Source organism: Cavia porcellus, unplaced genomic scaffold, assembly GCF_034190915.1.
Source record: "Cavia porcellus strain 051 isolate PalLab524CR breed Dunkin Hartley unplaced genomic scaffold, mCavPor4.1 scaffold_4, whole genome shotgun sequence".
Lineage (NCBI taxonomy): Eukaryota > Metazoa > Chordata > Mammalia > Rodentia > Caviidae > Cavia > Cavia porcellus.
In genome coordinates, this window is record NW_026947487.1 from 83,240,986 (window position 1) to 83,263,772 (window position 22,787).

General features: G+C 42.8%; 2 protein-coding genes across 7 annotated transcripts in view; one reads left to right on the forward strand and one right to left on the reverse strand.

The window, feature by feature from the left end:
• Window positions 1-5,857, reverse strand: part of Ces5a (carboxylesterase 5A) — a 333,638-nt gene extending 327,781 nt beyond the window's left edge. For 2 of the 4 annotated variants that reach the window (XM_063247340.1, XM_063247339.1), the window contains exons 1-2: window positions 4,054-5,857; window positions 3,917-3,950 (exon numbers count right to left, since the gene is read on the reverse strand). The gene's annotated coding sequence lies outside the window, so the exon portion shown is untranslated. Of the gene's footprint in view, window positions 1-3,916 lie in introns of all 4 variants that reach the window. The other 2 variants (XM_063247342.1, XM_063247341.1) reach the window with 2 other exon arrangements.
• Window positions 3,558-22,787, forward strand: part of Gnao1 (G protein subunit alpha o1) — a 164,363-nt gene continuing 145,133 nt past the window's right edge. For all 3 annotated transcript variants that reach the window (XM_063247344.1, XM_063247345.1, XM_003471969.5), the window contains exons 1-2: window positions 3,558-3,732; window positions 3,948-3,990. In XM_063247344.1, the coding sequence (XP_063103414.1) occupies window positions 3,615-3,732; window positions 3,948-3,990 (161 nt within the window). In that variant the 5' untranslated portion in view covers window positions 3,558-3,614. The remainder of the gene's footprint in view (window positions 3,733-3,947; window positions 3,991-22,787) is intronic.

Consider the following 22,787-nt stretch of genomic DNA (forward strand, 5'->3'; position numbering starts at 1 on the left):
CTAGAGCTGAAGTGAAATACAATATCATCTAGTGCAGTGGTGGTGAACCTATGGGATGGGTGCCACAGCTGGTCATTATTACAGAAAGCTTTAAAAGATTCCCTATCACTGATATATGCAGTCACAACAAACATTCAAGAACATGAAAACAGTCTTTTGTTCTTTTTGGCCTGTGATTTGTTGTTCATTAATCTCTCCCCAGCTCTCTTCCCTTTTATCCCTTGGTCCTTTGTGAGTAAATGTAGGGCATCTCAGAATTTTTTTCTTATCAATCTATATTCATGGTCTAGGCTCTTTTCACTCAGCCATGAGGCTCCCCACACCACAGTGCCTGAGGTTTATGTTGGAGGATCACATCAGATAATTTTTGTAAAAGTGCTCTGTAAGCTGTAAAGCACTATACAGATGAAGCGGATTATTACTAGTCTTTTATGAAACCCAGTCATAAAGATGCAAAATGACCTAGAAAATGAAAACAGGATAGGCAAACCTGAAATATAACATTTACAGAGCCTAACACATGACCCCACATATGCAATAGTAAGTGCTTAGGGACTACTGAGTAAAGAAAAACACAGAACAGGTTTGTGCCCCCATTGTGTTAGGTCTAATATCAAGAAAGAAGAAATATATCTAAAATATATCTAAAGTCAGGGATAGTTCTATTCAATTACCCAGGATGACCCTCAAACTCTAAAATCTTAAATGAAAGAGCACTAAAACGTAAAATATAAAATGTGACCTATCAACAGTTACACCCTTCCTTACCTCTTCCACCTTTCAAATGCAGCCTTGTAGAAATAGAACCTGAGTGAAGTCGCTGAAGTGTTCTCTGCATCTGGTAGACCTGTGTAATCACCCTAGCAACTTCTAAAGGAAATAACAAAATGCTATGGAATGTTGGGTACCTAAGCTCTGGAAAGCTGATTCTTACTGATAATTCTGATTTTAAGCCAAACTAGATTCATCACCTAACCCAGGATGGTGAATCTTTTAGAGACAGAGTGCCCAAACTATAATGCTAAACCCATTTGCTTATCATACCGTGCCAACATGGCCTTTAACCTGCATACTGAGGTTGGCTGGTTTAGAAAAAAGCAACTCACACACTTGGCTCACGTGCCAGCGAAGAATGTTTTGCGTGCCCGATGCCCTTGACCTGCTATAGGTTCACCATCATTGCTCTAACTCCTTTCCCCCCAATCACAAACAAGCAACGAGAAGCAGGATGAGTGTGCTAGGGAAACAGTTATTTACTGTATAAAACTCAGTTTCCTAAAATACATAGACCATGATTCACATCTAAATATTTAAATTACATCACATGCAACTTTTGACATAGTTATTTATAAATAAGGTGGACCCACACTGGGAAATACCAAATTTAAAAACTTCAAAGAAAAAATATTTTCTTCTGGGTGGGCCTTAATTGCCTTCTTTATCCTCCACTGCAAATACATTTTCATGCTGGGTAACATTTTCAAAACAGGAGTGTTTTTTCTGCTGTCGAAACAAACAAGTTTGCTTTCAAAGCCACAGAAATGCCCCATTGCCAGAAAAATGTTTTTCTCTGGCCCCTTGCCTGTTTTATTCTCTTACAACCTTGCCCACTGGCCCCTTTCTCTAGGAGGGCCCCTGGGGCTGTCTGGTGGAACTGATTGTAGAACTACTTTGTACAGTAAGAATTAGTTTCTTCAGTGTCTCACAGACCACCCACAACATGCCCAATCTTGGCAACTGTCTACTGTGTTTGACGAAGAGTACATCGAGTAACCGACCCGGGTTTCTGTGCCTCCGTGTGAGAACAGATGAGGGTAAAGATGTATTTCTCTCTTGCCCTTCTTTCCTTCCTTTCTGATGAGGAGAGGAAGAAAATCTCTTACCAAAAACCTATCTTACAGGTTTGTGTTTTCGGAAGGGGCAGGACAAGAGATCTGGGCAAACTGGATGGTTCAACATTTGCAGAAGCATTTAAAGGGTGCACAAAGTATTTGCCAGAGGCGCCCTTGAAAGCCGGACCCCTCCGCAGTGGGGCCCAGGGCCTGCGGGGCGATATCTACCTCATGCACACACAGCGGGGTTTTGGGATCTCGCAGCAGGGTGAATGGAGACCAAAGGAGGCAGGTGCTCCTGGAGAACAGGCCCTAGTTTTGTTTCAGCTGCCTCTTCTCTCACAAATTAGGTGTTCAATAAATGCGAACTCAAGCTGCCCCAGGGCTCTTAGCTGAAGTACGGGGCGCGCTGGTTGATTCCGACCCACCATCTCCGCACGCTTGCTAAGGTAACACGGCCTCGGCTAAGGCCCAGCAGATTTAGAGACAGCCGTCAGGCGAGCAGCTGAAGGTGAGCCCCGAGTCTCGGAGCGGGCAGGGAGCCGCAGAGGCCGCGCTGGCCACCTGACCGCCGTACCGGCTGCGCAGCCCCGCTCTCCCATTGAGGAGGAAGCCCCGTGGGCGGGGTGGGGCGCATGGCCGCGCTAGTGCTCAGTCCCCGCCCCGGGCCCCACCTACCCAGCCAGAGGCCCCGCCCCCGATCCCCAGGCAGTCCTCCCGCGCCCCGCCCGCGCCTAACGCTGGCTAGGAGGTAGCGAGGTTGGGGGAGCCACGCTGTGCGAGCGCGTGCGCGCCACCGGCGGCTGACGCGGGCTCTGGCGCGCGCCGCCCCCGTCTCCGCCCGGCCTGTCCCGGGGGCCCGGCGTGCGGACCTGCTGACGTCAGCGGGCGGCCCGCGGAGCCGGGTGCACTGAGCCGCTGGCGCACTCGCGCGCTGCGCTCGCCCCCTCCCGAGTCCCGGCCCCGGCGTGCGCGCGCCTTCGCTCGCTCGTTTGCTGTCTCTTCATTTGTCCCCCTCCCTCCCTCCCTGCCTCGGTCTCTCTCTGCTTCTCCCTCGAGCTCCCCGCCGGCCGCGGCTCCTTCACGCTCCCCCAACCTCGAACGGGCTTCGCTGAGCGATGCAAGCTGTGGGAGACAGCGACGCCGCCTCCTGCTAGAGCCCTACCCCCTGGCCCGGCCCCCTGCCCAACCCTGCCCAGCTCGCCGGGGTCGGCGAAGGAGCCGTGGACGCACCGAAGACGGAGCCCCGGCGATGCACACGCAATAGCAGCACCCCCTAACTCACGCCCTCCACACCCAGCGCCACCGCCGCCACCTCCGCCTCCGCCTCCTCCTCCGCCTCCTCCGGCAGCCGCGGCAGAAGGACCCACCCTGCCCCCCACCCCACCCTCTCCCGGCTCCGGCTGCGGACCCAGCCTCGACTCTTATTTTATTTATTTTGGGTCGTGCACCAGCCTCAGTGCCTGCAGCCCGCGCCTTCTCGGCCCTCGGGCGCCTCCTCCCTTGGCTCGGGAGCGCCAGACCCGGGCCACCCTCGCCCCCGCACCCCCAGACCCCTGCCGGCTGCCGCGAGTCTCTACTGTTGGATCTTGATAGCGGCTCAGATTTGGGGGGGTCTTTGGTCTTTCGGCATTTTTTGTTCCCACCCAAGGAGAGGACATCGTGATTTTTTCCCCCTTTGAGCCCAGGCTCTGCTCTCTGGGGGGGGTGGGGGGGGCGCGTCGAGCCGGGGAGCCGAGCCAGCCGAGTCGTGCGGGCTGTGGCAGGGAAGGGGCCACCACCATGGGATGTACTCTGAGCGCTGAGGAGAGAGCCGCCCTCGAGCGGAGCAAAGCGATTGAGAAAAACCTCAAAGAGGATGGTATCAGCGCCGCCAAAGATGTGAAATTACTCCTGCTGGGTAAGAAACGCTGCTGCCTCCCCCATTCCCCGACCCTGGCCACAGCGCAGCCTCTGCCACCAGCTCCCCTACCCCACTTGCGCCCCTGGAGATCTGGCCCCTGAGTTGGCACCACCATGTGCCTAGGATCGCTCACCCCTCGCATGCTTAAGCCCCCTCCACGGTCCCCTAAACTGACACTCACCAGTTTTTTCCTTCTGTCTGTATCCCAACAGGGGCTGGAGAATCAGGAAAAAGCACCATTGTGAAGCAGATGAAGTAAGTCCCTGTAGCACTGGAATTTGTACTTTTATTAAGAGTAATTTTAAAAATCGTTATTACCTTGCTTACTCCACATTGCTCTCCAGGCCTGGCTTTTAATTCGTACACACACACACACACACACACACACACACGCACACACACACACACACGCACACACACACACACACAGACCTGGCTTTGAGTCCCCTCCCCCACTTCCTACATTGGTTCTGGGTCCTCCACCCCAACTCCTGGGGTGGGTGTTTTTTGGGGGCAGGGAAGGGGAGCGCCTGTAGTTGTATGAATGACAGTGTCCGCCATATTGATCAGAACATCACACTATTGGCATGGTTATGATTATTACTCTTGCTCGTGGAGTATTCCTTGTGTTTCTCTGCCACCATTTCTGTCTCTAATGCTGTCTCTGTATCTGCTTCTGAGCATTGCACCGTGTCTATTATCCCACGTCCCCCTGCTCTTCTCACAGGGCAGTGATTTTGAACTTGGCTAAAACATGGAAGAGACCCAGCCCTAAACTGGGGTGGAGGATCAAGTGTCTGCTGTTCGTGTATTTGGTGCTGAATTAGAGGCTGTGGATTTTACTGCCCCCCCCCCGTGAGGGTTGGGGAGGGGGCGTGTGCTAGGGGAAGGGGTGGATTTCCAAGCGGATGTGAGAGGCACAGCTGTACCCAAACCCAAGAAAGAAGGGGAAGCTGGTTGTGAGGCTGAATGCCCGCCCCGTGCTGCCCCTGGCCCCTGTGCTCCCCCACCTTTCTGGCATTTGCTTCCTTGACATGGGCAGTTTTCGTTTGCTTGGTGGCCTTTATCAATGCGTGCATTTACACTCTGCAAAGGCCATATAATCTGTGTAATCTACCCACAATGCGGATTTTGGGCCCCACTTGCCGGCTGCCTCCTTCTGCCTTAGATATCAGTTTCCCCACCTAATTAACTGGGGGTGGATTTGAGTGATGGTTGAAAATTAAAACAAAATGGATATTCCTTCCTTTCCACACTTTCTCAATAGGGAGCCTCGCTCCTCCTTCCCGCTTGCAGGCTTGCTTCTTGTCCCGTGCTCTCCGTAGCTCCTGGCGAGCCCACAGGCAGCTTTGCTTGGGGAGGGGATGGCCGGCTGGGTAAGGGTGCGCACCCTCAGGGCCTCAAAGCCCTGCAGCTTCCGTTGGCCTGTCAGTTCAGGACAGAGGGGTTCGTTAAAATCGTTTAGCTAAGATTCCACGACGCTTTGCTGTGACACCTTCGTGCACACACAAGCTCCTAATTAGAGGCTGCTGTGCAGTAAACAAAAATGATTATTTTTCAACTTGACAGAATAGCCGAAGTAATTGCATCCCGTAGGAAAACAATGGAAAATAAAAACTCCTTTCGTGGGAAGGTGGGTGGGAGACGAAGCATGCTTGAGGTGTCAGAAGCAGAAGCAAAAATCTTGCATGTGTAACAGGCATGACAAGCGGGTTCCAGGCGGCGCCATGATGGTAAGGAGTAGCGGCTCCGAGGCAGTTTCCCCCATCTGCTTGACGTGTTCTTGTTTTTGTTCGAGAGCTCCCTGGGGCTTTCTTCACTGAGGCCCCTAGCTTGCCGCACCCTTCTGAGCCACGGATAACTTGGCCTAGGGCTTCTCTGAAGCTTGTGCAACCCAAAAGGATGGGGAGGCGGGGCCTGGGGAATTGCTTTTTGCAGCAAGGTTCATGTTGATTGTGCCAGGAGCTTTTCCAGGTTGGGTAATGCAACCCGCGCTTCCCGCTCCTTCCCTAAAAAAGTGTTTCAAAAGTTTGAAAGTCTGTAATCAGCAGTAGCGGGCTGCGAACTTCGTAGAAGCCCCGGACTCCGGAGCTGGGTGAGGTTTCAGGCGTTGTGAGTGGTGGACAGCGCCCAGCTGAGGCCGGAAAAGTCTGTGGGGTTCAGCTAGGTGGTGCTCCGCTAGGCTCAGCGCGGCCTGGGCGCGGGGCTCGGAGGGACTCGGGATTGTTCGGAGCCGAGTCGGGGCTGTAGCGGAGAGGTCCGAAGTCATTCGGAAACCCTCGAAGGACTGGGGCGGGGGGAGAAAGGTAAAAGGAGGGTGGCAGTGGCCTGCAAATTAACTTTGTCTCAGCCAAAGCCGCTGGTTACCTGCTTTTCTTGAACCTGACCCATAAATTAGGTTGATTTAATAAGAAGTTTAAAAATATACACTGAGTCCCCCAAAGAATACCTTGCCTTTTTTATTCAAAGAGAGCTGTACTCTGAGGAGATAGGTGTGCCACTTTAGAATAAAAATTCCTGATTATGTGCTAGGGCAGGAAACCTTAAACGAAGGCTGTATGTAAACTTTCTGGGAAAAGTCCTTTGTGTCTTCAGTATTTGATAATCCAGACCATTACATTAGAAATCAAATCAGTTCCTCTTTTTTTCTTGCACTTCCCCCTTTCCTCAGTCCCACTGCACCTTTTGGGACAAAATGTTAGGCAAAACAGATTTTATAATTTAAAAGTTAGTTCTACTTTAAAAGAAAATAGAGTACACCAGCTCTCTTTAGGAAATAGGCTAGTTTTGCTCAAAAGGCTGGTCAGAAAGGTGTCTGGTCCATGTAAATTTTGCCAGTAGGGACCCTAGCATCCTGTTCTCTTGAAGCATTGACAAATGGCAGCTTTTCCTGTGAGCCCTCCAGCATGGCTTAAAATAAATCAGACTAGGGCTTTTTGCCAAGCTGGATACAGGACTGTTTTGTTAACCACAAAATGAAGGATTTGGTGTCACTGTAGCCTAATGACAAATTCTTTTGAGTCCTTATTTGCAGACATGGCTTTTAAGATCAGTACTTCACTGACAGTCACTTTGAGTCAGGAGGATGTTATTTTCTGTGTGGAGTCAGCCTTAAATATCTTGGTAGCACTTATAGAAAGCAGTTTTCTACTTTTCTCTGCAATATGATAGACAACCAACCTATCAGGCCATATGTATGAATGACTTCAGATGCTGTGTTGTTCACCTGACCAGATGAAATTAGTCCTCTATGAGTGACAACCTATGAGAACCCAATGACTTCCTAATGGGAATTGAGGATTAGTAGAACTACCTATTGAGTTAAGAGGAAGAATATCAATATTTAGATACTGCTGAAACTTTACAGTTTCCAGAAGAGCAAAGAGTCATTCCATTTAGGCTGCATTCTTATCATGTTGTAGAGTGCTAATTAGAAGAAGGACTAGGCTTCCATAAAATACGTAGAAACTGAAATTAAATGATAAAGGGCCAGCTGGCAGATGCTGCTTAGAAGTGTTAATATCCTCATCAGCCCAGGAACATTGCAGAGAGCTGACCTTTGAAATTTTTCTGCTTGATACATGTTAAAGGAGAAACTGCTTCAGAGATGTCACAGATTAGATTGTATTCAGACATTTGATTCTCAACACTATTTTAAAAGTTAACTTCCCTTGAACATAGTTTTCTGGGTTTTTCTTTTGTACATGTGATTGTGAATTAGTGTTTGGGAGCTTCGTTTTGGCCAATCCAAAACATTTCAGTACTGGGAAATAAACAGTGATGATTGAGATCACACAAGTATAATTTCACACATACTGTGAGTAATCATTGACTCTTTTTTTGTGCGTGGCATTTTTAATAATTTTGCTTGTTGTAACCTCACCTTTAATACAGCCTCGTCATTTTGCACTCAATCCCTTAGACTCTTAGTTACTCAGACTAACAAAACTTTTAAAGGAAGTGTCATTTTTATTGAATTACCACAGTCTTAAAGGAAATTTCTAAAGAACTATATTTTACAAGATAGAATCACTTTAACTGACTTCTCACTTCAGAACAAATAGTTGTAACTGCTTGGACTATGTATATAATGAAAATACCAAATGAACTGTAGAGCTTCCCTGGGAAGGTACCACACTTACCCTCATTTGAGGTCCTGAGTTTACTGGGATATTGAGTTCAGGCTGTCTTTAGAGCATTAATATATATGTGTGTATATTTTTCAGTGATATTTCAAAGGTGGTAGCAAGGCATTGCTTGCTCGTTAAATGGAACATTTCTGATACGCATTTATTTTCAAGGTACCTGCTCAGTACTATTTTAATACAAATTTAAGGCTTTGCCCGATGAAGATATCCCTAATGCGTCCAAGCATTCTGGCCCTTACATGTGGGATACAATTACAGGTCCCACCCTGTCAGGGAAGGCACTCTAAAAGTTGACCTGATAACAAAAAGCTGGTGGTTTCCTCTTCCTAGCTTACCCTGGCTTTGTAATCAGAGCATCTACTATTTGGTTCAGGTTGGGGGCAAGCCTGTGTATCCTTTCAGCATGTCATTTACTGTTCAGTACCTGCTAAGTGGTAGGCATTAGTGGAGGCACATGTCAACTTGCAGTCTTAGCTCTGAAATTACAGCCATCTAGAAGGGTGAACCCAAACATACCTAAAGGTTATATGTTGTAATTGCATTCCACTGACAGCTATTCCTCTAGATTTGTGAACTTATTATTTCTGCAATTGTCATGTTGACTGCATTGCCTGCCTCCCTTCCTTCTGTCTCCATGTTTATTCAAATGGATGCACCTTGCTTTCAGGAGACTATGAGCATGAGCAGAATGTCAGATCAAGTAGCAGATGAGTTCTTCTTTGATGATGGATGTGGCTGTCTCCTTCCTTACTGTTCACTGAGCTGTAAATACCAGCAGACCTTCCTGTTAGAAGAGTAACAAACAGTCCACCTGATCTCCTTATAAGTCAGCTATGGAATTTCTGAACTTCAGCTACTCATTGGATTCTGAAATAGAACCTGTATGCTTGTGGAAAAGGTTGTTGCCAGTTAGGTTGTTAAATGAGTGAAGCTTCACGTAGATTGGTGTGGGAATCCAGAATTTCTTTTCTGTATGTGGGGCACTGGATGAGATTTACAGTGCCCAGAATCACAGTGCCATAATTTTGTTTTGTTTTAGCATATGGAACTGCCAGATTATATTGTACTTATTAGGATGCCATATCTGTTAAGAAGCAGGACAAGATCACTCATGTGTTTTAGCTTCTCACGGCACCTATCTCTTAACACTGGAGTTTTAATATGAGTAGACAAAGGTCCTGGTTTTTTGACATGTGCTTCAGCCCATCTGGATTTGGGGACTTTGTCTCCCAGGATATGTTCTTCAAGTTCCTTAAGCTAGATGGACCATTATTACAAGAACCCATCTTGATCTGAAAGGCAACAAACAAATTGGTAAAGAGTATGATTCTAAGCTTGAAAAACATTTTGGGTTAGCCCCAGAACTGACACTAGCCAAAAGCAGTTTTTAAGTTTGAAAAAAGAAAAGAGAATGTTCACATGCGTGTGTGGGTGTGTACTTACTACATGGATTTTAAAACAGATTCTGTGAGAACAGCACTTCATGTCATGTTTATTGATGGCATCATAATGAAAAGCCTAACCGTGCTTAGATAAGCTGCCTTCTAGAAATTTGCTCAAAGTTGTGTTCCATTCTTATTCTGTCCCTCTAATTCACACATAGCACCAATGAAAAGGAAACTGTCCAACAAATCAGATTAACAGGAAGAGGAGGACAAGGAAACAGCAGTGACCTGCTAACTGGCTCAGAGGAATAAGTGGTTTCTTATTTAGAGAAGCAGTTTTAGCATGCCACTCTGAAACTGTAAAATGGTTAAGAGCATTGACTACACGACCAAGACACTCGATTTCCAATCTCAGTACTTGCACTAACTAGATGAGTGGTTTTAAAATAGTAACTTAATTTTTGATACTTCCGTTTTCTTGCCAATGAAATGGCACTGGTAAAAGAAATTCTCAGTGGGGTTATCATGAACATGAAATGAGTTAACTTATGAAGAGCACTTACAACAGTGTCTAGAACACAGAAACCATTATACAAATGTTATCTCTAGATTTTATCCTTTGATTGATTAATTGAGTGTTGTCTTCCCATGTGAAATTATTTCATTACGTACCACAGAGACTAGGGGATGTTCGTGTTCATGGCTTCTTCCCCTTGCTTTCTCTGCAATACTAGTTATATAACCAACTGTGTCATAACTGGTGTGACATTTTTGATGGTGCAGCTGCTTCAGCGCAAGGGATTGGGGCAACATTATAAAGAGTGGGAAAGAGCACTGAACCAGGAGTCCAGACCAGCAGCTCTGCCTGTGCTCTTCCGGGTGCATTTTCATGAAAGAGTTGGACCAGGGTTATATTTGGACTAGGGGTTTTCAAGTTCTCTTCGTGTTCTAAATGGTTAGTGAAATTGGGAATCTTCATTTTCAGGCTCTTTAGAGTCTATAAAAACATCATTTATTGTTCTAGCACCAAAAGATGTGGGCTATAGTTGAAAGTTCTTTTAAGAGTAACATAATTAAAGACCACCAACCTCAGTCACCAAGTCTTGTTAGCCAGAAAAGTCGTCCTGAGAGGCATTTGGTGAAATCCATCTCTAACCAAATTCTTTATGCAGGTATAGTTCTCAGACCAAAGAGAAGGATTTGAAAGTGTCTCACTAGTAAGAAACAGGATGTTACTGGGAGTAGAGAGCCAGTGACATGTAAGAGAGAAGTGGTTTTTCTGTGGCTTCTAGGTTGCTTACAAATAGAGGCATCCCTGGCTTCTACCAGGGATGACTGCATGTGAAGGAACTTGCCTGAGTTCAAGTACTGAAGGTCCAGGAAGTTGGAATATTTGCAGATTAAGGGGTTGGGGATTTAGCTCAGTGGCATAAGCGCCTCCCTTGCAAGCAGGCAGTTGTGAGTTCGATCCCTGGTACCGATAAAAATGAAAAAGACAAAAAAAATTTGCAGATTAATAAGGAAGAATCGAGAGAACTGTATGATAACTTTGACTCTGTGTCTATTGGCAGATGATTGAGCCCCTACGGGTCTCAGTTTGTTCAACTCCTAACTAGGATATAGGCTTTCACCACAGAATTTCTCATGCCTCTTCCATGGTTCCAGCTCTAAGATGCAGTATATGCCAAGAGAAACCTAGAAGCTTAAAATGCAGTGGGGGGGGGGGAATAGTGGGAGTATTTACCACCCACAGCTTTTATCTGCTGAGCCATCTTTAGTTCTAATTTTCTTTAGAGAAGAGGAAAAACATTATTCTTTTCATAGCACCAAAAAATTAAAGGAAAATAAAATCTTGCTAGGCTGGTAGTCAGTGCCCCAAATTTGTCCCTCTAATGTCTTGTCACCCATCTAAAAAGCAAGTAGAGTGGGGAAAAGATAAAAAGAGGATAATATATAAGAATAAGGCTTCCCAGCTGTGGCAACGGATGGATTTTCCATAGAAAATCGTTTCTTACAGAAATAGTTTTCAAAAAAAAAAAAAGAAAAGAAAAGAAAAGAAATAGTTTTCCATGCTTTAAAACTGACTCTTGCACTGCCTGCTCCATACTCCCACCAAGACCACTAATGCATATCACACATTGTAAATGAATTAGATATCTGTGTGTCTGTATCCCTTGCTAGTCTGGTTGCTTCTTCCTTACCATGGCTCCCTAAAGCAAGGATGTTGACTTATTTTTACACATAATAGAGTACTGAGCCCAAGACATAGCACAAAGGTAGTATTTAAGAGGTATTAGTTGAAGACAGAAAGAAAAAAGTAAGCAACTTAGCTAGCTTATTGTTCTGTATAAGCCACAATAATATTGACAACTTTTGGTGACCATAGGCTGTGCTTATGGTTTTCAATCCATTGTCTTTTTTTTTTTTTTTCATCTGTCTGTGGGGAAGTAGAATCATCAGGTCCATCTAACAGATGAGGAAGTGAAGATCAGAGGAATTAAATGGTTTGCTCAAGGCCACACAGCTACACAGCTTAGTATGCCACTAGGTTAATTTAGTCAGTCACTTGTCTAGTTTCAACACCTATATCCTTTCCTTTGTAGCCCCACAACATCTCTTGCTGAACAACCCTACCATTGTGGCAATGGAAAGCTGGCAGCCTGAGGTCTAAGCCCATAAGTAAATAGCATGGCATCAGTGTTGTTTGGTAGCTGACAGGCTACACATAGCCAAGTGTCTAATTGTGCTAGGTTCTGTCTGGAGGTGGTGGTGATGGTCATCACTGTGTATCACATTCATGTCTACACCAGGAGATTTTCTAGCAACTATCTGCTCAACTCTTGAAATCATTTTCCATTCCTCCTTCAGAAGTATGGGTCATTTTCATGTTGCAGCAGAGAGCCACTTCTGAAGGCTTTGGTTTTGGTGGGGGAAGGTGGTTTATAGAGGACTTGAGGAAAGAAGGAATAGTAGGAGATCCATCCATCTATAAGTATTTATGTGTGCCAGGCATCCACATGTCGTGTCCAGTATGACATTGTGTCATCCATATGTTACATTGGATATGACAGTCTGTACCCTTGAAAAGCCTATAGTCTGAAGAAAGCTACCTGTCTTATACTTCAGAGAAAGAAGTGCCATGATGTCTATTTATGTAATATACTAACAGAGAAGAGAGGGCACCTTCTCAGGGAGGAAATTCAGGGAAGTCAGCAAAGAAAAAGTGGCATGTGGGCTGAGTCTTCAGAACAAGTAGTAGGTAGCCAGGTGGAAAAAAAGGAATGCTAGGCAGAGAACCAGCATGTGAAAAGACCTAGGATATATGTCCACATAGAACATACTGGGAATGGAAAATAATTTGATTTGACTACAATATCTATTAGAAGAATGTTAAGAAATGAGGGATGAACAATGAGGCAGAAACTAGGTCATAAAGGACCATATTTATCATGTTAAGGAGTTGTAATATATTCTGAAGGTGATGAGATGACACCAGAGGGTTTTAAAGAAATGGATGGCAGAATTAGTTTGCTTTTAGGAAAGATCACCTAGCTGGACCGAAGGGAGTCAGAGCTGGTTTGGAGACTGGGTGGAAAGTTACTTTTGTGATGGAGTTACTATTTTGGTGAAGGATTTACCAACTAAATTAAAGCAGTAATCGGGGTGGGTACAAAAGGGAAACAGACTCAAGGGACATTAGAGCAGTGAAATAATTGAACTTACTTGATAATCAGTTGGTAGAAGAACATTGAAGAGATGAGTTTTAAAGTACAGACAAGACTGAGTCTAGGATTTCTGGTTTGGGCCACTGTGGAATGGTTACACCTTTGTCTGAGATGGAAGAAGGAAGAGGAAGGAAGAGGGAACATTTGGGGAGAAAAATGGCACTGTAGTCAGTCTGGTGATTTTTGTGAATTATCCAAGCATAGATCCCTGATAGGCAATTAATTGACTGTGTTGATTAGGACATAGGACTCATTGGGGAAGGTGGGTGATTTGGAATTCTGTGATGCTTGTAGGCAGTGACAGCTCTGGAAATTAGTAATCTAATGAGAAAGGAAGAGAAAGCTGAGGATATATCCCTCACCCTACCACACACACACATGTGGCAGCCCCAGGAAATAATAAAAATTTAGGAAGAAGAGCTGTGAGAGAAACTGAGAAGGAGTGATCTGAGAGGTGAGAAAGAAAATACAAGGTAGATCAGAATCATGAAAATCAAGAAAAAAGACAATTTCAAGATGAAAAAGTGGTTAGTTGAATCAGATAGTGCATCAGTCAGATAAGGTGAAGGTGTCCATTGGGTCTGGCAAGTTGTAGATCTTGGCAAGAAAGTTTTAATGGAATGGTGGGAGAAAAGCCAGATTGCAATGGGAGTTAAGGAGTATGGGATTGAGAAGTTGATAAAGGCCATAGAGAGAGACTCCACACCCCCTCAAAAAAGAAATGTGGACCATAGAAGGTAACAGAAAGTGGTATGGAGTGATAGAGGGGGTATAGGGCCCAAGGAAGACTACTTTTATTGTTCCCTTGACTGACCAGGACGACTTGGATCCATTGAGAAACTATAAAGAAAGAGCCCAGATTGGAGGTGGGAGAGAAATTGCAGGTATAAGAAAGAGGAAGTGTCAGGAGCAAAGCTCTTGAAAGAGTTGGTAACTTAACCTTGACATCAAGAATGTGCATCTCCTTCCTTGAGGCTGATGGGGGTGGGTACTAAGTTTCAGGTATATGCAAAGAGATTTGTGGTAGACGCTCCTGCCTTAAAAAATTTTTTTTTTCTAAAGTGAGAAGGACTGAAAAGTAGCTATGCTCATTTACTGGAACACCAGAGACTGGTAGCCTTTATATTCTATTCAAATCACTTATTCATTCATTTATCTAATATTTATCTAGCACCTATTATGTGTGAGGCACTCTTCTAGATGCTTGGAGAGTCAGGGTGAACAAGTCAGTTCCCGGGCGAATCAGGCAATAGCCTCATAAGCAAATAATTGGTCACAGTAATTGCCAACTGTGAAATTTTTTTATGCAGTCACACCTTTGGAGGAGACCTTATGTCAATCACAGAGGGACCCAATTTCTGCCCTCAGAGAATTGGAGCATTTGAAAGAGACAAAGGGAGCTGTGAGGGTAAACAAGAGGCAATAACAGAATTTAGTTTGGACAATTTAGTTTGGACAAGAGCTCTCAATTAAGCTGGGAGGGAGCCATGGTAGTTGGAGAAATGAGAGTTTGGTAGAGACCGTTATTTTTCTCTTGCAGACTGTTTCAGTGGGCCTGCCTGTTACTGTTCCTGCTGCTTAAAGATACAAGTGGGCACATTACTCAGGCCTTACCACAGATATTGGCCAGGGGTGGTCATGTAATTCAAGCCACGCCAATTAAAGTTCTTCTTTGGAATTTTGTAGCCACTAAAAGAAAGCTCTTCACCTGGGATCTCAGGGAAGTCTTTATTTTACTGAACTGATGAAAATTTAGAGATGTGTGTGGTCATATCTCCACATCTCCATTGTCCTCCACAAGTAGGAAGCTTGTTTCATCATGGGAGAGACTGTAAAGAAAAGTATATAGAAAGAGTGGGAAGTTGAGAGATGGGGAAGGGAATGAGGAGAAGACAAAGAGGAAACCAGGAAGATATCTGATAATGTTACTGGAATCTCAGACGTTGGCTCCATGGATCTGACAGTTATATGAACTAATAAATCCATTTTACATAAACTAATCTGAGTTGGGATTCTGTCCTTTACAACCAGAATCATCTTGATAAAAAGCATAAGACCTTTCAGGAAGAACAAATAGTACTAAATAAAACACAAAAGCAAGACTCAAACATATGGGACCCTATCTAGGAGTAGTGAACAATCTTTTATATCTGGAAAGCTGGGGGTTTCTAGAAATATAAGAAGTGATTGGAAGGGAAGAGTGGAGCTACAATGTAGGGTACCCTTGATCGTTTTGCTAATATACGTTGAGTACAGTCTGTGCCAAGTCAGGAGAGCCTGATGGAGATCATAAATGAGTCTTAGCAGAGAGAGAAACAAGTAGCAAGCCCTCCCCCTGTGAGTTGGTGCCACATGTGGGCCACTGTGGGGAGAACCAGATGCTAGCCTTTTCCCATGAGTCGGTGCCATTTGGGGAATGCGAGGGAGGAGAACAAGAAGTCAACAAGAAGCAAGCCCTCCCTGTGAGTTGGTGGCATGGGGGGGCAACTGTGAGAAGAGCTAGGTGCCAGCCCCTTCCGGTACATGGGCTAGGAACAAGAAGAGCTAGACCTCCCTCCCAGTAAGTGACTAGCTCATCTGGAAAAACACAGGCTGCAATGATGGCTATTGAGGTAAAATACAGTTTATTGCTTAATAGTGTTTAGTTTTTCACTGACTTTGCAGACCCAAAGTCAGTAGGCTGATTGTCTATTCAGAGCATAACAATATGTAGCGTAGCATCTATCAGAGATCTCCTTCTGAAGGTGATAGCCATTGTTAATTCCCTATTATCTTGTTTTGAAGTCCTGTATCATTTTCATTGTCTTGTAAGGTTGGATTTTATTCGGTTTTGTCTTGTTTGATTTTATTATATCCAATGGCATGGGTAGTTATTCCAAAGATAAAAAGATATATTATGATAATCATTTTGGATTTATTATTGTCTTGTTTTGAAATCCTCTATTGTGTTCATTGTTTTGTTTTTACTGGTTCTATTCTGCTCTGTTTTGTTTGATTTTTACTATGTCTGAAGGTATGGGCAGCTATTTTGAAGACAATAAGAGGCATTGTGGTAATCATTGTTGATTTCCTATTACCTTGTTTTGAAGTCCTGTGTCAGTTGCACTGTTTTGTTTTGATTGGTTCTATTCTATTTAAAATAAAACAAAAAAGAGCACAGAGAGACTTGTATAGTCTAAGTAAGAACAGGCAATGAAACAGGATGGTTGGTGGGGGGTGTAGGCAGGATAGGTGAGACCTGGTGTTGAACATAGAAGACAGGAGATCAAGGGAATCTTTTTAATTTTGAACCTCAGTGTTAGAATTCAGCTGTGGCATCAAATTCAGAAGCATGCAACCAGGAGAGAGAGGAAGATGGCAACTCAAATCACAAGCGTGAGTTTCAGGTCCTCACAGGCTCACTTTCCAGAATGTTGAACAGTTTACTTGGGAGGTAGTTCTGGCATTTAGAAGAGGTTTTCTGAGCTGAAAGGAAAATTGGACTAAGCTGCCCTTTGTGGAAGGAACTTGAGAGTGGATGTGGTTCCTTGAGCTAGGATGTACAAGTAGACAAAAAAAAAAAAAAAAAAAAAGAAGAGTTCAAGAAAGGAGCCATCAAGGTAGAAGGAAGCCAGGGAGCCTACCTTCAGTGATCTACAGTAGCTAGCTCCTCCTGTCAAAAGTGGCTGGAGTCAAAGGGGCAGAAGGAAACCCCAGAGCACTCTGCCACATGTGGAACCCCAGCGAGGGAATGAGCTTCACAAAGTTCTTGGTGATAAGCAGGGTCTGGCACTGGCCTTGGCAAATTTAAAAAAAGACAAAAAAGACCATTGTATTTGTTGATTGATGCTACTATTGTCCTTTGAATGAGTAATTTCAGTGGAGGGAAAGGAATGGAAGCTAATCTCAACAGAATTTTCTGATGGTAAAAAGTCTGGAGAAGGAGTCAAGAAATTCAATTTCTCATCTGTCCCTGTGCTCATGTGTCTCTTGGTGGTGCAGGCAAGTTCCTTAACTTCTCTAGGACTCATGTAAAAATCCAAAATGGGAACTGGATGATCTATAAGCGTCTATTCTAGTCTTGTGGTCACAGTTTAAATCCTGTCCAGTAAAACTGATGTTCTCATAGCAAAGAAATTCATCTCCTGCCCCATTGGCCACTCCCAGCTGACATAATAAACTGTAACAAAATTAAGTTTTCAAAACTCTAGTGCTAATTGAGAAAGAAAAGTAGGACTTCAGGTCAGGGAATTGCAGACATCAGTGTACACTGTGTCCATGTGTACTTGCCACTGAGGGTGTGGAGATCTGTATGTAGGATTGTGTCTCCTAATGCAGTCAGGGTTGTAACAGGATTATGTGCTCCTTTTCCACAGACAGGAACACAAGATGAGTCCAGAGCATAAAGGCTTTCTGAATTTCAGGGTAGGCAAAAAGCAGGTGGGGCCTGTGTCTTAAGAGATAGATGGACAGACCTGAGGGTACCAGTGAGCCTGGGCAAGAGAAGTATCTACTCTACCTCTCTGGTCTTCCCTGAAGAGAGGGGGTCCTTGGGAAGGAGATGGAATAGCAGTACAGAAAACCTAGTTCTTGAACTGTAGCCGTTCTTCCCTTCCCCAAATGATATATAAAGCTGTTTCTTTGAACCCTTCCTTAGAACTTCAGCTGCATGAATCTCACTGTCCTGTAGCTTCTTTGGCACACATTTGCTTATTTTACAAATTCCAGTGTTTTGGCACTTTTTTGGCTTCTAGGAATAGTGTCCTTAATAAAAATATAGTCAAGTTTCCTGTCCTCAAGTACATTACAGTTTTAGGGAAGGGAGATAGTAAACAAATAAGCAAAAGCAAGGTCATTTCATATAGTGATAAGTATTCTGAAGCAGGAAATTAGAGTTAAACAGTGGAGAGGGGTTACAGGAAAGAATGGTTAAGAAAGCAAGTCGTGGGGCTGGGGATTTAGCTCAGTGGCATAAGCACCTGCCTTGCAAGCATGCAGACGTGAGTTTGATTCCTGGTACCGGTAAAAAAGAAAGCAAGTCAGTGGATGCAAATGCTGTGAGACAGAAATGAGCAAAAGCAGTAGTGAGGCTGGAGGCTGCAGAATAGAGAAATCCAAAGAAGCTAAAGAAGTGAGTAGGCCAGCATGTAAGGATTGTTGGCCATAGAACGGCCGTTCCATGGAATGACATTCATCCTGAGTGTCAGCAGGGGTTGAAACACAACATCTTGGTCTTACTTACTAAAAAGATCCTTCTGCATTCTGAGAAAGCCAAAACCGTAGGGACAGAAATTACACTAGTGGTTTCTAGGGATTGGGGTGGGAGTGGAGGGGGCGGGGCTACAAAGGGGCACAAGGGAGTCTATGTGGGAGATGGAGATACTCTGTGCCTTAATTGTGGAAGTGATTATACAACTGTGTGTGTCTATCCAGACTCATCAAACTACACGCCCAAAAGTGGTGAATTTTATTTGGGATAAATTATACTTTAATAAATCTGATTTATAAAATATATATTTTTAACCAAAAAAGAATGACAGTAAGCCTTAACAAAATCCCTCTGCTCTGTGGAGGACAGGTGACAGGGAGCAGGCCTGGCAGCTGAAGACCATTGCACAGTCCAGGCAGTACAGCCACTCTGCTGTCCTTATAGCTCAGCCTGTGTGACATGCTGCTCCTGGGGGTTTCCTTAAAACAGTTTATTGATGTGTGTTCTTTATTTTTCCTGTTTACAAAGCTCTCCTTCACAACTTGTTGGAAAGCTCACAGTGGATAGAAACCATCTGCTTTATTTGTCTGGGCCCATGAGAGTTGCTTATTACATACAATTTTCCTTACATTCAAGTGATGCTTTCAAGTTTATTATCTCCTTGGAATCTTAAAACAGTCTTGTCTGACTACATAGACATCATTACGTCCCCATTTTATTGATGAAGAAACCAAGGTGAAAAAGAAGCAAATGTAACAGAATGAAGGAAGTGAGAACTTTGGAGGTCTTGTCTTTGCTGTCTGTTGGCTCTCGGTCTGATTTGAGGGAAATCATTGAATTTCTCTGAACCTTAGTTTCCTAATTGTTAACAAGAAACAAAAATTAACATATTGTTGATACACTGTGAGGATTAAATCAGGTAAGAGTTGAAATTATTTAGCATATACTTACATCCATTAAATGGCAGCTATTTGTATCATTTGACTATTAGAGAAGAATAATTTATTCAAAATGATGTGGCAATGTGTGGTGCAATTAGACTCCAGATTTTCTTCCTTCTTTCCATCACTGCTCAGCACATTCTTGTTACCAATGGGTTAGTCCAGGGCCAATTAGTTTTTACCAATTTAGATGCTTCTGGTTACTGATTATTTCATAAGTATTTATTGAGCGCTCACCATATGCTCAACACTGTGTAGACAAGATTTAGTAGTCAAACAAAATAGGCGCCATCTTTGGAGCAGAGCAGTGTTCTTAGAGACCATAAGCATTGCAGCCAGGTAAGGCAAAGGGTGCTGTGGGAGTACCTGCTATCTAGTCGTGGGGTGTGGGGAGACTTGTCCAGAGAGATGGCATTGAAACTGTCTTTCATATATTCATAGATAAATGATACATTCATATTATGATATATTCATAGATAGATAAGTAAATAAATGTTGTGACATTAAAATATGGGCAAAATATGCATCAATCTTACCAATTTTACAGATGTTAAATGAAAGCACTCAAGTAACCATCATGAGGTAGAAAAAAGTAAGACATGATTTAGCACCAAAGAATATCTCTAAATATTCTTTCTTGATTGCATCGTCTTGCTCACTCTGTATGACACTGACTTTTGAGTAACTGTTTACTGGCTTTTCTGTAGTGTTTACTACATATGTATCATATAGTCTAGTTTTGATATTATTGAAATCCTACCATTAGATACTAAGTCTCATGTTTCTTTACATGTTAACAATAGCTGTACAAGTTGTTGTAGATAGCTGTAATGTGTTCATTGTCATTGCTATCTAGTATTCATTTTTATGAATATTTTTTCTGTGCACCATTCACAGATGCTTTTAAATATTCCCAAAAATGCTGTTTCATTAACTTCATTGCTATATAGTATTCATTGTTATAAACCAGCCATGATTATGCACAATTCATTTATCCATTGTACTGTTGATTTTCTTTTGAGTTATTTTTTGTGTGCATGCATTTGTATTTTGAGGCACATACATTTGTAAAGTGTTCTTTGACGTGGAATTGCTTCGGCTGTATTAGATAAATCAGTGTTTTCCAAATTGGAAATCCTATCTTATACTAGCACAGAGAATTCTTCTGTTCCAAATCGTTACCAGCATTTGCCATTGTCAGTGTTTCCATTTCTGCCAGACTGATAGGTGGGTAGTAGCACCTCTCTGTACTTTTACTTTATGTAATCTAGTTTACCAAAGAGATGGGACAGCTTTTCATATATTCATTGGATAGTTGTATTTCTGCTCTTGCAAAACACTTGTTCTTTCACTGTTTTTAAAATTAGGTTTTATTTGCGCACTCATTACTAGCATTCTTTATGTGTTTTGGATACTAACCCTTTTCTGGTTTTTGTTGTTTCCTTACCATCTCTTTTCATCTCCTTTCTGTTCCCTGCCTTGCCTTTTCACTTTATCAATAGTATATTGTGATGGTGGATGTTATTTTTAATGTGGTCATGTTTTTCAGACTTTCCCTTTTTGATTAGTGGCTTTTGTATACTATTTAAAGAAGCTTTACTTTATCTTGAAGTGACAACACTGTCCTCTTTTTTGCCACCCTCTTCAGAAAGCTTTGAAGCCTCTTGTTTCTTATGTAGGCGTTTGTCATTGATTCTTGTAAGTGGTTTTAAGGTAGGGGTCAGTTTCATTGTCTCCCTTAATAGATACTCACTCGTCCCAGCACCATGCAGAAAAGGCCATTCCTATAGTCACTGTCCTATAGTCACTGGGCCCCTGTGTCATAAGTCAAATGTTTATATATGCAACAGCCTTCTTCTTGGCTTTCTTTCTGTTCTATTGGACTTTATGCTTATGTCACTGCTCCAACTACCTGATTAATACAGCATTCTAACATGTTTTTGTGTCTGGTTTACCAAATCTTCCTCTTCATGAGATTTTGGCTATTCTCAGTTCTTTTGCTTGTGTACCAATATTAAAAACTGTTTTTGTTGTTCATACTCCTATACAACTATTATGATTCAGATGATTTGAACCCACTAATCTTCTTAGGTAGAAGTGACATCTTTAAATCTTAACTCTTCCTGACCTATGGTATGTTGTTTTTCACCATTATTTAGATTATTGCAATTTCTCTTAATATGTTTTGTAATTTTTCCTATAAAGATTTTATATAATTTTTGTTAATTATAGCTATATACTTGGTATCTGTTATAATCTTGAATTGCTGCTGTGCTTTTTTAGGTTTTTTTTTTTTTTGTTTTTTGGGGGGTGTTTTAGTGGTGGTGATGGTGGTGGTACTGGGAATTGAACCCCCTAGGGCTTTGCACATAAGCTATAGACCCAGCCTTTACCTATTTTGAGACAGGGTATCACTAAGTTGGAACTTATGATCCTCTTGTTTCAGCCTCCTAAGTGCTGGGATTACAGGTATGCACTACCACACCTAGCTAGCTATTTAGTATGTGCTTATGGTAAATAGCAATGGCTTGGTTTTTAATGAACTTATTTCTATGCTTACTGTCAGATTTTAAGAATTTGTTCTTTTTTCTCCTTAAATAAAATTAAAAAAAAAGAATTTGTATATCTTGCTGAGAGAGAAGAGGAAGAGTAAAAATGATCAAAATCTGACATATATATGTACCAATTTCCCAAGATGAATGTAATTGTTATATATAATGAATATATACTAATAAAAATATATTAAACAATGTTTGGCCAACAATCTATTATCAAATATCTTTTTCCCTTTCTTTTTTCTTTTTTTGGAAACAGTTTCTTACCATGTTACTATGACTGGCCTTGAATTTGAAATCTGCCCATCTCAGCCTTTCAATTAGCTGAGATTATAGGCATGAATCACCACACCTGCCTACGATAGCTTTTTTGTAACTATTTTCTCCTTGCTTGTGGTTTGTCTTCTTATTCTTTTGATAATTGCTTTTTGTTTTAAGATTACAGTTTGTATTTATTATTGATATATAGAAATAGCTCTTGTGTACTGATTTTGTATTCATCAGCTTTGATTTTTGTATATTCTAATAGTTAATTAATAGATGCTGAAGCCCATAGAGAGGAGTTCCCATGGCTGATTAGTAGCAGAACACCCTTGAATATGGTTCTATTTCTTCTGACTTCCAAAGGCAAAATATTCAAGGAGGGTTGGGGAAAGCCAGCTGGGGAGAGAAAAATAACATTTATTTACATCTATTATGTAAGATGCTAAGTATACATGATCAGTTTAACTGTCATTGGGGGCGTATGTTTGATGTCCTATAGATGAGAAAAGTGAGATACAGATGTTTTCAGAAAAATTTATTCAGTTGTAAATAAAGAAGGAGCAGTTGAAGGAGGAGGAGAAAGGGTGGGGGTGTATATGTACAGACAAGGTGTATATGTATAGGCACAAATTCCCTGTGACGATTGTGATCATTGTATATCCCTAAACTGTACCAATAAACTTAATTAAATTTAAAAAAGAAAAAAAAAACTTGTTCAGGATTCCATCCTTGCTCATTACTGAAGGAACATGCCAGGGCTGGAGGAATCCTGTTTGCTGTCATGCACACACTAGACGGCACGCCTTCTGTGCTGGGCACTTAGAGAACTCCATGGGCTCCTACTGT